At 38.2% G+C, this 15277-nt stretch overlaps 1 protein-coding gene across 1 annotated transcript; it reads left to right on the top strand.

Moving 5' to 3' along the window:
- Positions 1 to 2539: 2539 nt before the first annotated feature.
- On the top strand, positions 2540 to 2810 carry LOC121448913 (60S ribosomal protein L39-like). The gene has a single exon (XM_041653181.1). The coding sequence runs from the start codon at positions 2556 to 2558 to the stop codon at positions 2709 to 2711; it is 156 nt and encodes a 51-aa protein (XP_041509115.1). The 5' UTR covers positions 2540 to 2555; the 3' UTR covers positions 2712 to 2810.
- Positions 2811 to 15277: the final 12467 nt, after the last annotated feature.

Genomic DNA, 15277 nt, shown 5'->3' with positions numbered 1-15277 from the left:
GGTACTTTGTCAAATATAAGGTTTGGAAACTATTTTCTCCCATTCTACAGCTTGTCTCTTCATCTATTTCGTGAAAGTCTATCACATACAACTATTTGAAATTTTTGATAATGTTAAATGCACCAAGTTCTCTTTTTATGGATTATTTTTTGGTGTCAAATATAAGAGCTCTTTGTTTGGTCTTAGATCTTAAACATGTTTCTTGTTATTTTAATTAAAATTTTGCTCTATACAGTCTGAAGAATTGTCTATGATTGTCATACTTTCAGTTTTGAAGGAGTGAGTTTATTATATATGTACCTATACCAAAGTTAAAAAAAACAAACTTAACAAGAGAGATGGGGAGCACAGGAATACAAAATATTAAATTAGGCACTCAAAATATTCTTCAGAAATAAGCTGGGGAAGCCTCTTTAAGGTAATCAGCTACAGTTTCCTGATAATGAGAATTCCAGACAGAGTGTCTCCCTAGGGTGAGGCTTCAGGTAAAAGAGTAAATTACAGTAAGATGGTGATGACCTTAATTCCAGAGCTTGTAGATAGAAACCAAAGAATAGATATACCAGGGGAAAGTCCCATACCCATGCACATGTGGGCAGCACTGGTTGGACTTAATGGGTTATTAATAAAAAAAAAAAAGACATGAAGTTGGGAGGAGCCATGTTAGGAGTATGTGGGGGAGCTGGAAGGAGAAACTAGTGATATACATGTTCATATTTCATTATATAAATGTATGGGATTCTGAAGAATTAAACAAATTTTTAAAGAGTAAGATTTAAAATGGCGAAGAAAAAAGAAAGTAAGTGAATGAGGAAGCCCCTTTTTAAATTAATTAATTTACTTTTAAAGAACTATCTTTTAATAGTTTGCATACCAATCCAAGTTCCCACTCCCTGCCCTCCTCCTGTTCCCTTCATTTTCCCTCCCCCACACCTTCTCTTCAGAGAGGGTAAGGCTTCCCATGGGACGTCAACAAAGTCTAGCACATTGCTTTGAGGCAGGACCAAGGCCCTCGCCACTATATCTAGGCTGAGCAAAGTATCCCTCCAGAGAGAATGGGTTCCAAAATGCCAGTGCAAACAGTAGGGATAGATCTTGGTCTCACTGCCAGTGGCCCCACAGGTTGCCCTGGCCATACAACTGTCACCCACATTCAGAGGACCTAGTTTGGCCTTATACTGGTTCCTCTGTTATCAGTCAGGAGTTGGTGAGCTCCCATTAGCTCAGGTAATCTGTTTCCGTGGTCTTGACCCCTTTGCTCATATTATCGCTCCTCCTTCTCTTCCACTGGACTTTGGGAGCTCAGCCCAGTACTCCACTGCGGGTCTCTGCCTTTGCTTCCAATAGTTGCTAGATGAAGGTTCTATAGTGATATTTAAGATATTCATCAATATGATTACTGGGCAAGGCCAGTTCAGGTGTCCTCTCCACAACTGCTTAGGGTCTTAGCTGGGCTCATCCTTATGAACTCCTGGGAATTTCTCTAGTGCCAGATTTCTTGCTAGCCCCATAATGGCTCCCTCAATCAAGATAATCTCTTTTCTTGCTCTCCCTCTTTTTGCTTTCCCCATTTTAAACATCCCCTTTCCTCAAGTTCTCCTCCCCCTCCCCTTCTCCTCTCTTCCTTCCTTCTGCCCTTCCTTCTTCTCCCACCATTCCCATGTTCCCAATTTTCTCAGGAGATCTTCTCTATTTCCACTTCCCAACGGGGATCCATGTATGTTTCTCTTGGGGTTCTTGTTACCTAGCTGAGAAAGCCCCTTTAAGGAAGCCATCTGGAGTTCCCAAGAGAGGGAGACCCTGAGCAGAGCAAAGTTCCATTGGGTGAGGTTCCTACGTAAAAAAATAAATAGCCGCAGATAGAGATGATGTCATCAAATTAGGTGCTCACAACATCCTGTGGGAACTGACTGGGGAAGTGAAGGCAGCTACCTAGTATAGGTGAGCCTCCCATGGCTGAGCTTCTTCTGGCTTCTCTTTCCCACCATATGCCATAGGACAGACAGCGGTGGCTGCTGTTGGAAATGATTTGCCTTCTAGCTATTCTCAAGGACACAATGCTGTACTCTTGGGCTGTGAAGATAGATGCTTAAAAGAAATCCCACACTAGCTCAGAATTGAGAATAATAGATGGTTATTTATTTAGGGGTAGACTCACAATTCAATATCCTCTGCTGGAATGGAGAATAACAACTGAATCTCACAGCCAGAAAAGAGGCCAGATGCATGCTTTACATTTAAATAGTATAAGAGGCCACACCCCAGTGGGCAGTTAACTTAAAGGCTATTGGCTGTAAGATTTCCTACAACACCTCCCCCTTTGCTTAAATAAGAGAGTTCTAAGCCTAATACAAAATTATATACAATAAGAACAAATATATCCAATAATTATCCCATCCTAATGAATTTAAGTCTTATATAATAAATAACTTGGTCAAGTCATGAGAGGAAAGTAACTACAACTATCTAGTCTTCAACCCCATTGAAAATCCGAGACAGGGCTCTTCGCCTTTCCTTCGCCATCGTGCGCCACCTGCCCACCTAGCCTTCTCGCCATGTCTTCTCACAAGACTTTCAGAATCAAGCGATTCCTGGCTAAGAAACAAAAGCAAAATCGTCCTATTCCTCAGTGGATTCGGATGAAAATTGGCGACAAAATCAGGTACAACTCCAAGAGAAGACACTGGAGGAGAACGAAGCTGGGTCTGTAAGGAGTCAACAATGAATGGCAAAACAATTAATGATGAATCGTGATCCTTGATGAGTGTTACAAGATGAAGTTCAACATTTTCAATCTGGAGACTTGATCATGTTTAAGTTGGGAGTGGTTTCTCCAGTAATAAAATGTAGAACCTTTTGAAAAAAAAAAAAAAAGAAAAGAAAATCCGAGAAGGGAAATAATATTACTTGAGTAAGCAGGAAGTGCAATCAAGCAACTCCCAAAATGTGCAAAAAATGACAGAGACAATTGGCTACCTGGGCAATCACCCAAAGTCTCATTTGTAACATTGAAGCAACCAACTTTGGCTAAGGCCTAGAGTAACAGACCATTTTCAGAGGCAGGAAATTTTTCAAAACCATCTTACCCTATCTTGGCAAGATTTGACAGTCTTTTTCCTTGTGTCCTGCTTGTCCATTTCTGGAGACCATGTGCCTTGTCAGTGGTTGAGGCATGGGCAGTTCTTACCCACAGGCCAGTTTTGCCAAGAAGAAAACAAGCTCCAAGTGGAGTGTCTTCAGCGCTCAACATTCTCTCAGGAATAGATTTGTGATGCCAGGAGCAATTGTGTCTCACTTTAACAGAACCCTAAGTTATTTAAATGCCATGTTCTACAGCTCTTTGAAGTGGTTGAAGATTGCCTATCTATGCAGAATATAATCTCTATGTATCTAAAGAATCTGATTAGTCTAACTTTAAGTATGACAAACATAGATGACTATTGATCTATAATGTTTAATACCTATATAACTTTTTTAAATTATTTATTTATTTATTTATTTATACAGTGTCCTGCCTGTAGGCCAGAAGAGGGCACCAGATCTCATTATAGGTGGTTGTGAGCCACCATGTGGTTTCTGGAATTGAACTCAGGACATTTGGAAGAGCAGTCAGTGCTCTTAACCACTGAGCCATCTCTCCAGCCCATACTTATATAACTTAAAGACTAAGACTTCATATTAGAATATTATACAATAAACAATATATTGCGCAACAAATGAGGACAATGACCTAAAAATGTAAACAATGTGTAAGTACCTTGATCAGAGTTAGAAATGTACATTGCAATATGATAAATATATCCTAAAATTATATTAATTTACAAAAATGTTTTAAGCAGAGGTAGAAGGCATGCATGCATACAATATGACAAAATAACTTTGCCTAGGTATACAAATATGGTAGACAAAAGTAGGAACATATTCAATATAATTTAAGTTTGTATCAATATACAAGAACCTATACCAATATAAATTGCCTATAAATAATAACTCACAAGTATTCATTCTATTACTCACTATTATTACTAGTGTGAGTAAGCTTCACACGAATCTATTATCCCATCCATTTTTCCCTTTTTTTCCAAAGAGATCCCTGAGCCTACAAAATTTCCCCCTCAACCCCCAACCCCATACCAATTATATTCAACCCCTACATGATGTCCCTAACCCTGAGGATAACCCTTGTTGGGAGAGGGGATGTTGTCCTCTTGAATTACTTCCAGCTGTCATGGGGGTGATGTTCTTTCAATGGGATCCTGTGAAAGTAAAATGATGATTAAGCTTTAAGATTACTGTCTGGTATAATTGCAAATAACCTCTGAGTATTTGGTGGAGGTCTGGCCAGAACATTGTAAAAAAAAAAAGTGTACCATTTCAGCTAACCAAGTTGGAACCATCTTGAGCAGCTGGTACCCAAAAACAGGTCTTATAGTAGCACTATCAACATCATGATGTCATATCAACCAGGGGGAGTTGTTGTGGGACCCCATCTTCTTCTTGGAAACTTCAAAGATTACTGCAGGAAAATTCATTGTTCCTTGTGGAAAACGTAAACATTATTTATATAGACATATACAAACATATATATTCAAACATATTCATATACAAACATATTCATATACAAACATATATATCAATATATGATAGAGACAAAAATAGTTATGAAGGAAAGTAAATTTTTTTCTAAATTTTTTTCTTTCTGTCCCATATCATGGCTCCTGACATGAGACGGAAACTCTGAATTTTTATTTTAACAACATGCTTAGATTTAGAGAGGGACAGAGTCAGTGCCCAACTCCAAAGCCAGCTCTATATATTCATGTGTGTGTGTGTATGTGTGTGTGTGTGTGTGTGTGTGTGTGTGTGTGTATAAATGTATCAGTTACCTGATTTCATAAATCGTATTCCTTTTTCTCAGTGATCCTTAGTGGATAGTTATTTTTCTATCTGTTAGCATTCAAACATCCAAGGTCTCTTGAATTTTTGAAGTATTTTCTTGCAAAGACAAGAACAGAACCCTGCCCCAACCCTTACCATCTGTATGGTTATCACCATTGTGGATGAGCTGTCATTTCTCTTTTTCAAGAGGTTTCTCCTTTTCAAACCAAATCTTTATTAATTTTGATGGTATCCATAGTTTTTCTTCTCCTGTGGAAACAAGGGCAAATCCCCTTCCCCAACGTAGCACATCTCCTGGCTTCCATTGTGAGGTCAACACATCCTTGAAATAAACTGGCTGATTTAATTCAGAAGAGTTTTCTATTATCCAATGTCTCTCTGCTGCTGTTGTCCCTTTCTCATTAGCGTTAAAAAAAAATTCCAACTTAATAAAGCATTATGTAATATATTTCTGGGGGTATTTTCCACCCCTTTCTGTTTGTTTAACATATCCTTTATAGTTCAATTTGGTCTTTCTATAACTTCCTGACCTGTAGGATTGTGTGGTATACCTGTAATATGCTTAATATTATAATAAGCAAAAACCTGTTTCATTTTCTTAGAGATATATGCTGGACCATTATCTGTGTTTATTTGTGCAGGTATATCCATGATGGCCATAACTTCTAATAAATGTGTGATTATTGAATCAGCCTTTTCTGAGCTTAAAGCAGTTGCCCACTGAAAACCTGATAAGTGTCAATGGTGTGATGTACATATTTTAGTTTTCCAAATTCTGCAAAGTAGAACACATCCATCTGCCCGATTTCATTCCTTTGAGTACCCTTTGGGTTAGTCCCTGCAGCTAGCGGTTTTGGTTATAGAAAGAGCAAGTAGGACATCTTTGTATAATCACCTTAGCCTTGTTGCCATGTAATAGAAAACTCTTTCTTTAAATCTTTGCTATTGACATGATGTTTTTTATGTTTGTTATGTCCCTCCCTCCTTACACAGTACAAGAGAGGGATCCCATTCCCAGCTAAGCACTCTAGGGGAACACTTTGAAACAAGCATACTTAGGTCTGGAATCAGGAGCAGAGATGTTAACCCTATCTCCATTGCCAGTTTCTCAAACAACATATAACAATTTATCAATATAACATACATTATCCAGTTGACAGTTTGTGGTGGTTTGAAAGAAAATGGCCCCCAAAGGGAGTGGTTCTATTAGGAGGTGTGGCCTTGTTAGAGTAGGAGTGGTTTTGTTGAAGTGTTGTGTCACTGTGGAGGTAGGCTTTGACATCTCATATATGCTCAAGCTAAGCCCAATGAAGCAGATCACTTCCTGTTGCTTATACAAAATAGAGAATTCTCAGCATCATCTCCAGCACCATGTCTGCCTGCATGCTGCCATGATCCCTGCTGTGATGTTAATGGACTAAACCTCTGAAACTGCAAACTGCCACCTCAATTAGATGTTTTCCTTTATAAGAGCTGCTGTGGTCATGGTGTCTTTTCACAACAATAGGAACTCTAACTGAGACACAGTTTTTCACATTATCATTAAAAACATGATTCAGTTGAACTGAATTAATATATAAAGTATAAGACTTGAGTCCATGCTCATTTTCTTTCTGTCTATGGATAGCCAATTTTGTTAGCACCATTTGCTGAAAAACTATCTTGCCTTCTTAAAATTTTGTACTCAATGTAAATATTGAGAATATTTACATGTAGGTCTATTTCTGGGCTCACTGTCCTCCTCCACTCACGTATGTGTCAGTCTTTCTTACACCACCACCATCTGTCCTTTAGTAGCAAAGTGGTATTAGGTAGACAAAGTCATGCCACTTAACTTTTATTTTTCAATTTTTTAAGATTTAATTATTTTACTTTATGTGTATTTAGTGCTTTGCCTGCATTATGTATGTGTACCATCTGTTTGCCTTGTGCCTACAGAGGTCAGAGAGCATTAGGCTTCCTAGAACTGAAATTACAGATGGTTGTGAGCCACCATATGGGTGCTGGGAATCAAACCCAGGTCCTTAGCAAGAGCAGCAAGTGCTCTTAATCACTGAGCCATCTCGTCAGTTCATGGTAACTAAAAGGGAGTGAGCCAGCATAGGCAGTCAGAAGGTAAAATGAATGGAATAGAGACCTTGATACTTGTAATTGTATGTCATGGTGATCTGGGGTGTAAGAATACAAGTGACGTAGAGTAGGGGACAAAGTACTCAGAGGAGAGACCCTTGAGACAGAGGAAAAGCAAGGGGTGTCATCTACTGAGACCTGAGAATGGGACAGGTAGAGGCTCCCAGAGACACTGAGATCAAGAGTAAAGTTAGTCGCCTGGCTTACAGATCCCACTATCTACCCTCCTTGAGGTCTTGAAAAAAACCATTGGGAATGATTTTCATGCATGGATATGGATTCATATGTTCCACCTTTCTGAGAATTTGTTCTAGAAAATTTGACTAAAAGATTTTTAAGGGACTGGAGAGATAGCCCAGGATGTAAAAGTGCTTGCTACTCTTGCAGAGGATCTGGGTTCAGTTTCCAGCACCCACACAGTGGTTCATAACCATCTGTAATTCCACTTCCAGGGAGTTCAGTGCCCTCTTCTGATCTCCTCAGGCACTAAACACTCATGTGATGTACATATATACATACATTCAGGCAAAACAATCCTAAGCATAAAACAAAATAAATCTTAAAAAGATTATTAAATAGTATGTATACCTTCGAAGCTAGAAAGGGTGGCATCATTTCAAGACTCATCTTCCTGGAAACATTGTGCTTACATTCTTAGCAGTAAAGAAGAACATTTTATCATATTTTACCCTTGAAGATTTATTTATGTTCTATAGAAAGTACCCAAAGGCTATAAACCATGCGTCTCAGGATTGCCAGATTCGTATCCTGTGTTGCAATATCTGAACGCACAAATGACCTCATTGCATCATCCCTGGGGCTGGAAACTGGGGTGTGGGGTAAGGCTCTACCCCTATAATGCTTGGTGAGTAATAAGTAGCTGTCCTCTGGGAGATTTGTCTCCCGACAGAACATATATCTGTCACAAACCTTAACGGTGAGCGATCTGAAGCTGTAGTTTCAGAAGCCTTGTGATAAATCACTGTCTCTTGAAGTTGCTGTAGAAAATCGCAGTGTGTCAGTGTCTAGATGTCTTTCCTCAAACCCAATCTATTTTCCCTCTCAGCTGTGACTTATCTGTGATTATAACTGCAGTCCTGTATTTATTATGCTCTTTAGGAGGAGTCATCCGGAACTAGGAACTGGTGTTCCTGGTGTTGATAATGATGACTCACTATTACTGTCTTGGTTTGCACTGCTCCCTCAGAGCCTGCACTTTATGTAGAGGGGAGGTCAGAAGAGCAGAATAGTAGCACAAGTCTGTCTATTCTCGATGGACTCGGGACAAAACACTCTGAGAAAACTCCTCTTATGTGTCCTCCTCCTCCTTCTCCTCCTCCTCCTCCTCCTCCTCTTCCTCCTCCTCCTCCTCATTCTTCTTTGTCGTCTCCATTGTCACCGTTTTTTTTCTTCAGATTTAATTATATGATAACTCTTTTCCTGACTTCACATTAATCAAATCATATAAAACGTCTCCAGTGCCTCAATGAATGCCAAGAGCCCCAGCCAATGTTACTTAAGCAGGAAGTAAATGAAAGGTCAGATAATAGCTGTGAACTTCCTTGGGTGTTTCGTGAGAGATTGTGTCTCTTGGCTAGAAAGTCAAATCTGGCCTATTTATAAGCTAGTAGAGATCCAGGTTAAGACCACATTTCTATCAAAGGAAAGGAAACTATTTTTTCTAAATTTGAAAATTCTGCCTGGGGAGAAGGTTTGGCGAGTAATAGCAACTTGAGAACCTGAGACTAAATTCCCAGTACTCATATAAAAACCAAGACATGTTTGTGCCTATAGCTCTCATGCTGTTGTGGGTTAAGATGTGTGTCACCAGTGTTTGCTGGCTACCAGCCTAGATCCAAGTTCAATGAGAGACCTTGTCTCAAGGGAATAAAGTGATGGCTAATAAAGCCCAGCTTTTGACCGTCTCCTGTCTGCACCTAGATGCATGCACTTGTGCATACTTTTGCATGCACCACACACTTGTATCACACACAAACATACACACAAAAAGTGTGTTCAAAAGTGTTTAGTTGTCTCAATTTTGGAAGAGTTAATCAGAATTTAAAAGGAAGACAATTGACAGGATTTATCACAGTTGGTGGTAATTTGGTGTATGGAAGGTCATGATGTCTGAGTTGTATCCATAATAAGAATAAGATAAATTAACAAATATGTGTTTTGATAACTATATAAATATTATGTAGTTGAAATTAATATTAGTGTAGATTCAGTCTAGGCACAAATATCTTTTTCAGGAAAATAACAAGAAGCAAAATTATCTTGGTTGTTTTTCTGATATTTGGTCCTGATATTGTGAAGACCAAACTGTCACAAACAAGGACTAGTCATTACAATTATCATCTTAAAAACAGAACTAGAGGAAACTTCTACAAATTACCGGAAGCAGGAATAGGTAATCTGGGGAGATGTCTCATCTTAATTCTGAGGAGGAAAATTTAGTAGCTCTATTTCCAATGTTTGGAGGAGCCTCCATATTATATTCCACATTGGCTGTATTAAGTTCCATTTCTGAAGACCCCTTTATCTCCAAATCTTCACTGGCATTTCTTTATAATATACATTCTGAGGTAAGATGGAATCTTATTATGTTCTTAACTTCACTGATGAATGAATGAGTATGGGTTTTTTTTCATAAAGTGATTGGCAATTTGCATTTCTTCTTTGGTAAGAGTTAATCAGAATTTCACATCATTTGAAATATTTGTTTTCTTAACTTGAGTTCTTTATACAGTCTGAACCCCTGCTGGGTCAATAGAGGGCAACGACTGCTTCATTCTGTAGGTGGCTTCCCTCTGCTTTGGTGAATAGAACTTTTGGGTGTAGTTCCAGTTGTCAACACTTGTTTATTTTCTCTCCTTTTGAAGTCTTATCCAGGAAATCTGTCTGTGCCAACATCCTCAGTGTTTCTTTTGTACCTTATTCTAGTAGTTTAAAATGAAGTTTAATTAAACCTTAAAACCTCCTGCCCACTTTTTAATAAAGTGAGATAATATTCTAGCTTCAATCTCCTACATCCAGTTTTCCCATCAGCAGCTAATGAAGAAGCTGTCCTTTGTCCACTCTATATTTTAACATCTCTTACTAAGAATCAGTTGGCTGAAGAGATATTGATATGCGTTTACTTGTGTTTCTTGGTTCATGTCTGCTTTTATGCCAATAGCAATTCCTTTGGTTGCAATGTTCTGGCAATGTTTTTAATTGAATTTCCTTGGCTACTAGTGTCTTTTATGCTTTCACATGATTTGGGCCAGTTTTTCCTAGTTCCACAAAGTTATTCTTGGTATTCACCACCCACTCTTATATCGGCACCTCAATCACTTTTTCATGTCTAGTAGTACATTGTTTTGTTTTAATAAAGTGGAGAGCTGCTTCAACGTTTGGGGCATGTGAATTTATTATATTTAATTCTCATTTTCTTTGAGGATTTTTGGATGTATTTTGCTCATTCCTTTTTTTTTGTATTCGCATCTGTTCACTCTGATAATACTCACAGTGCAAAGGTTTTAGTTAGCACAGTTGCCAGTCAACAGACAATAAAAAAATATGTGTATCAATCAGGGTACTCTAGAGTAATAGAAGATATAGAATGAATATGATATATAATCCCATATATATATATATGTATATAAAGGGGATTTGTTAGAATTACTTTAGGCTGTGGTCCAGCTAATCCAACAATGGCTGCCTATGAATGAAATGTCAAAGAATCTGGTAGTTGTTCAGTTGAAGAGGCTAGATGTCTCAGCTGGTCTTCAGTATATGATGGAATCCCAAAGAAGAAGAAGTAGGCTATAATGTCAGTGAAGGAACTGACTTGCTGACAAGACAAGAACAAGCCAGCAAAGAGCAAAAACTTCCTTCTTTCATGTTTTTATAGAGGCTTCCACCAGAAAGTGTGCCCCAGAGTAGAGATGGGTCATTCCACCTCAAATGGTCTTCCCATTCAAATATCTGGTTTAGAAGTATATCTTCCGAATTAAGCAGAATTTGAAATTTATCAAAAGTCCCTAACAGGTGTGTAGTGATATTTTATTTGTGATATAACAAATAAAGCTTGCCTGAAGATCGGAGTACAGAGCTAAACCGCTAGTTAGCCATAGGGGTCACACAGTGGTGATACACACCTTTAATCCCAGCACCTGAGAGACAGAGGCAGACAGATCTCTGTGAATTCAGGGTTACCCTGGGCTGCACAAGATTGAATCTGTCTAAAAAAGAAACAGCTCACACAAAGGTATTCCCAGTTCTTGGGATCACATGCCTTTAATACCAGCACAAGAGGTGTGTAGACAGGAGTGAAATGGCTGGGTGGAAAGAGGAATATAAGGTAGGAAGACACAGGAACTCAGAGAAGTCCGAGGATTCATAGGGACAGGATCACTCCTTTGATCTGAGCATTGATAAAGGGGAAGAACTCTAGTGGCTGACAGCTGTACTTCTCTGATTTTTCAGCTTTCGCCCCCAATAGCTGACTCCGAGTTTTTATTAAGAGCAATTACAATTTGCATTACATCTGGTGCCCTACTTTTGGGGTACAAATTCATGAAAAAGCTGTTTGCCTATTGCTTTGCAGCCACTGGCATAGGCTGGAGCTACATGCAGCAGGAATCACGGTCCTACTGGTTAGGTTTTCCTTTCTTCTCTCCTGTTGGGCTTCCCATGAACCCCCTTCTTGGGCTGCTGCCAAACTAGGCAGCTGCCTTGAAATCCAGTCAGGCTTCTACTGTTCTACGCAATAGTAGTCAGCCTCACATCTTCATCATCATTGTCAGCAGATTTGGTGAGAAAATTAGGAATTCTTAAAGGGAAAAATTAGTTAAAAAGAGAGTTTTCCGAGAAAGTTAGGTCTCTGTATGATTATTTAATGCATGATTTAAAAATGAAACAATTAAATGAAGGGACATCAACTTAATCAGGATTGATATAATGTTAATTGTCATCTTGGTAATTCTTGGTTTATCTCTAAAAAAAATTGTTTGATTTGAGTGTCAAGATACAAGCCTTAGAAAATACTTAATAAAATAGATCATAAAGATATTCAAATCCAGACAGGGGAATTTAAAGGAGAACTAATTTCAGCATTGCTTTATAAGGTTAGAAAGGAACAACCTAAGGTTTTCAAACAACCAATGTAATATATCCAGTAATCTTATAGGAATTGTCAAATGATAGATATCCCCAAGATTCTATAAGAGCTGATTGGACTACTGTGGCAGTGTTAGATTTAAGGAGATTCAAGGAAGCAATAGTCTCATATGGCATCATTCACCATTTGTAAAGCAGATGTTAAACTCATAGTCAACTTGTAGTAGAATTATGCCTCAACACTGGAGAGACTTGGTTACAGCAGTCTTGGAGTTTGGTCTACAATTACAATAGAGGACCTGGTAGAAAGAAAATGTGAAGATCATTGAGCAATGGAGTGGAGATAGAGGTATGGAAATCTTCCAAGATCAACTTCTTGGAGAAGGAGATTATATTAACATAGAAAGGCAATCCCTAGCCGGGCGATGGTGGCGCACACCTTTAATCCCAGCACTCGGGAGGCAGAGGCAGGCGGATCTCTGTGAGTTCGAGGCCAGCCTGGTCTACAAGAAGCTAGTTCCAGGACAGGAACCAAAAGCTACAGAGAAACCCTGCCTCGAAAAATCCAAAAAAAAAAAAAAAAAAAGAAAGGCAATCCCTACATAATAGTCATGCCCTGACTTTATGCCATGCAGCAGCTTTGAATGCTTGGGACAGAATGGAAGAAGAGAGAAAATTGAGCCATTTACTAAAGTCATACACAGTCAAAAAGAAACCATCACTGATTTCTTACAAGGGTTGATTTCAGCAGTAAGTAGAATGATACCAAATTCAGAAATGAGACAAATAATTACTGAATCTCTGGCTTTTGAAAATGCTAATTCTCAATGCAAAAGGATAATTGGGCCTTTAAAGGCAAGATCAGCACTCCTGGAGGAAAGGATCTGAAAGACAATCACTATTGAATCTCATGACCATGATGATGTTTGGATAGAAGAGGTGATTTCCTGAGGTTTGAAGAAAAATCAAAATGTTAAGTGTTTCAATTGTGGCAAACAAAGTTACTTTAGAAGGGATTGTAAACAGGGGAATTCCTAGAAATAATGTTTTTCTAAGCATTATCCCAACAGAATGTCCCTCCCTTCTGGATTATGCAGAAGGTGTGGCAAAGGCAAGCATTGGACTAATGAATTTAGATCAACAAGGACAGTCAAGGCAACCCTTTGCCATTGGGAAACTCCTTGAGGGGCCTCTCAAAGGCCTCCATGCCAAATTTGGTTCAGTCATTTCTTCTAGCCGTGGATGAAACTCCTTCCCAGAGCAATTAAAAAACCCAGTTCTTATTGTAAAAAAAAAAACATACTCTCTGGGTGATAGAAAAGCTATTAGAAATAAAACAAAAATTTCAGAAGAAACCATAAAGCAAATATTATAAAGATTAGATTTGAACAGGAGAAGCCTCTTAATTAGAAGAGGCAATAGTTCCTCAAACAGAATGACCATTCAATCTAAACTAATTTATATGACTAACAAATGCTTCTCATTTTATCAGATATAACTTGTCAAAAATAAACTCCCCAAATTAGAGTTGATAGAGGGTTTTGTTTCTGTCTTTTCAGGAGAATTAAAGGCATCCAGCTAAGGAATCCTGAGGAATCCAAAGACTACTGGACAAATGAGACATCTAAAGAAAAAGGACAAATCATTCAGAGAAAAAAAATCGCAAGGAAAAGAGTCAATAGGCCTATTGGTATATTGCATTTCAATAAAATTTCTTAAATCTTCCCAAATGTTTGTTTCTGCCATTTTCTACAGATATATAGTGCAAATGGTTTTTTTTTTGTAGTCCCAGTCCCACTAAAAATTAAAGCTGGCTTTTTAGTTGGAATGTGGCTCTCTCCTTCTCTAAACATAAGCTTGTTTGCTAAAGTAAAATCCAAAATCTCAGTCTCATGTCAGAAGAGCCACCTGATATGAGACATAAGAGAAACCAAAATTAAGGGACTATTTTATTGCCACTAATCTCATAATCCTTTGGCTTTATTTCAACTCTTTAACATCTTTTCTTAAGGTATAAATACTATCTCAAAATTGTAAGATTTGTATATATATATATATTAAACATTTATATATTAAATATATATATATATATATTAAACATTTTGTCATGATGTTAATGGTCATATAGGGTACTAACTAATTCTAGGATTCTTGTTGCCTGCGTCTACTTTCTGTCTGGTTTCCCCACCTATACTTCCTGCCTAGCTACTGGCAGATCAGTGTTTATTTAAAATGAAAGTGACAGGGTATATACTATACCATTGTCCCACAGCATTTCCCCCCTTTTTCTTTTTTAAACAATAACTCTGTATCGAATCTCCTTTGTTTAGCTTTTCTACTGATCATTATCCATAACAACTTTGTAACCAACATTTTAAACAAAGGCAAACATCCATAATTCTTTTTTTGGGAATGTGGGCATAGTTTTCTAAGCTATTTCTTGCTGATTGAGGGCACTGATAATTTTATGGGACCCTAAAGAAAATTTAGAATTATGATCAAGTCCTGACTGGAGTATCCTGTGAGGCTGGATCATCTCAGGCAGCAGTCTTTGAACTGTTCTGGATGCAGAACTCAGACATCTGGGCCATTCGCTTCTCTCAGAGATTTCTCAGGGGTCTTCCTTGGTCAAACCTGATTTTTTTCTTAATGTAGAATGAATCCACAGTCCCTCATTTCCTGTGGAAACAAAAGCAAAACCTCTTCTCCAGAGTAACATATCTTTTGACTTAAATTTTAAAGTCAAGGAATTTCCAAAATATATATGTTGGATTAATTCTGCAGCATTTATAATCAAATGTCTTTTAGCAACTGTTGCTCCTTTCTCACCAGTCATACAATCCAAAGACAACACAATAATATACAATATCTAGACTCTCTGTGTATTTTTCATCTTCCTATGGTTTTGTTTTAAACTCTAGTTCTTTTCTTTTTCTTTTTAATTTTTGGCTTTTTGAGATAGCCTTTCTCTGTGTATCTCTGGCTGTCCTGGAATTCTCTCTGACCAGGCAGGCTGTCCTTGAACTCACAGAGATCTGCCTGGCTCTGCCTCCCAAGTGTTGGGATTAAAGGTGTGTACCACCACACCCAACTACTCTCTTTTTTCTTTTAAGGACTTTATCCTTTTATTCCCCAAGCCTAC

Source organism: Microtus oregoni, unplaced genomic scaffold (genome assembly GCF_018167655.1).
Source record: "Microtus oregoni isolate MIOR12 unplaced genomic scaffold, Mior012 000005F_ref0000423, whole genome shotgun sequence".
In the NCBI taxonomy this organism is placed as follows: Eukaryota; Metazoa; Chordata; class Mammalia; order Rodentia; family Cricetidae; genus Microtus; species Microtus oregoni.
Note: the sequence above shows the minus strand (reverse complement) of the source record. Positions and strands in the feature narration are given on the sequence as shown.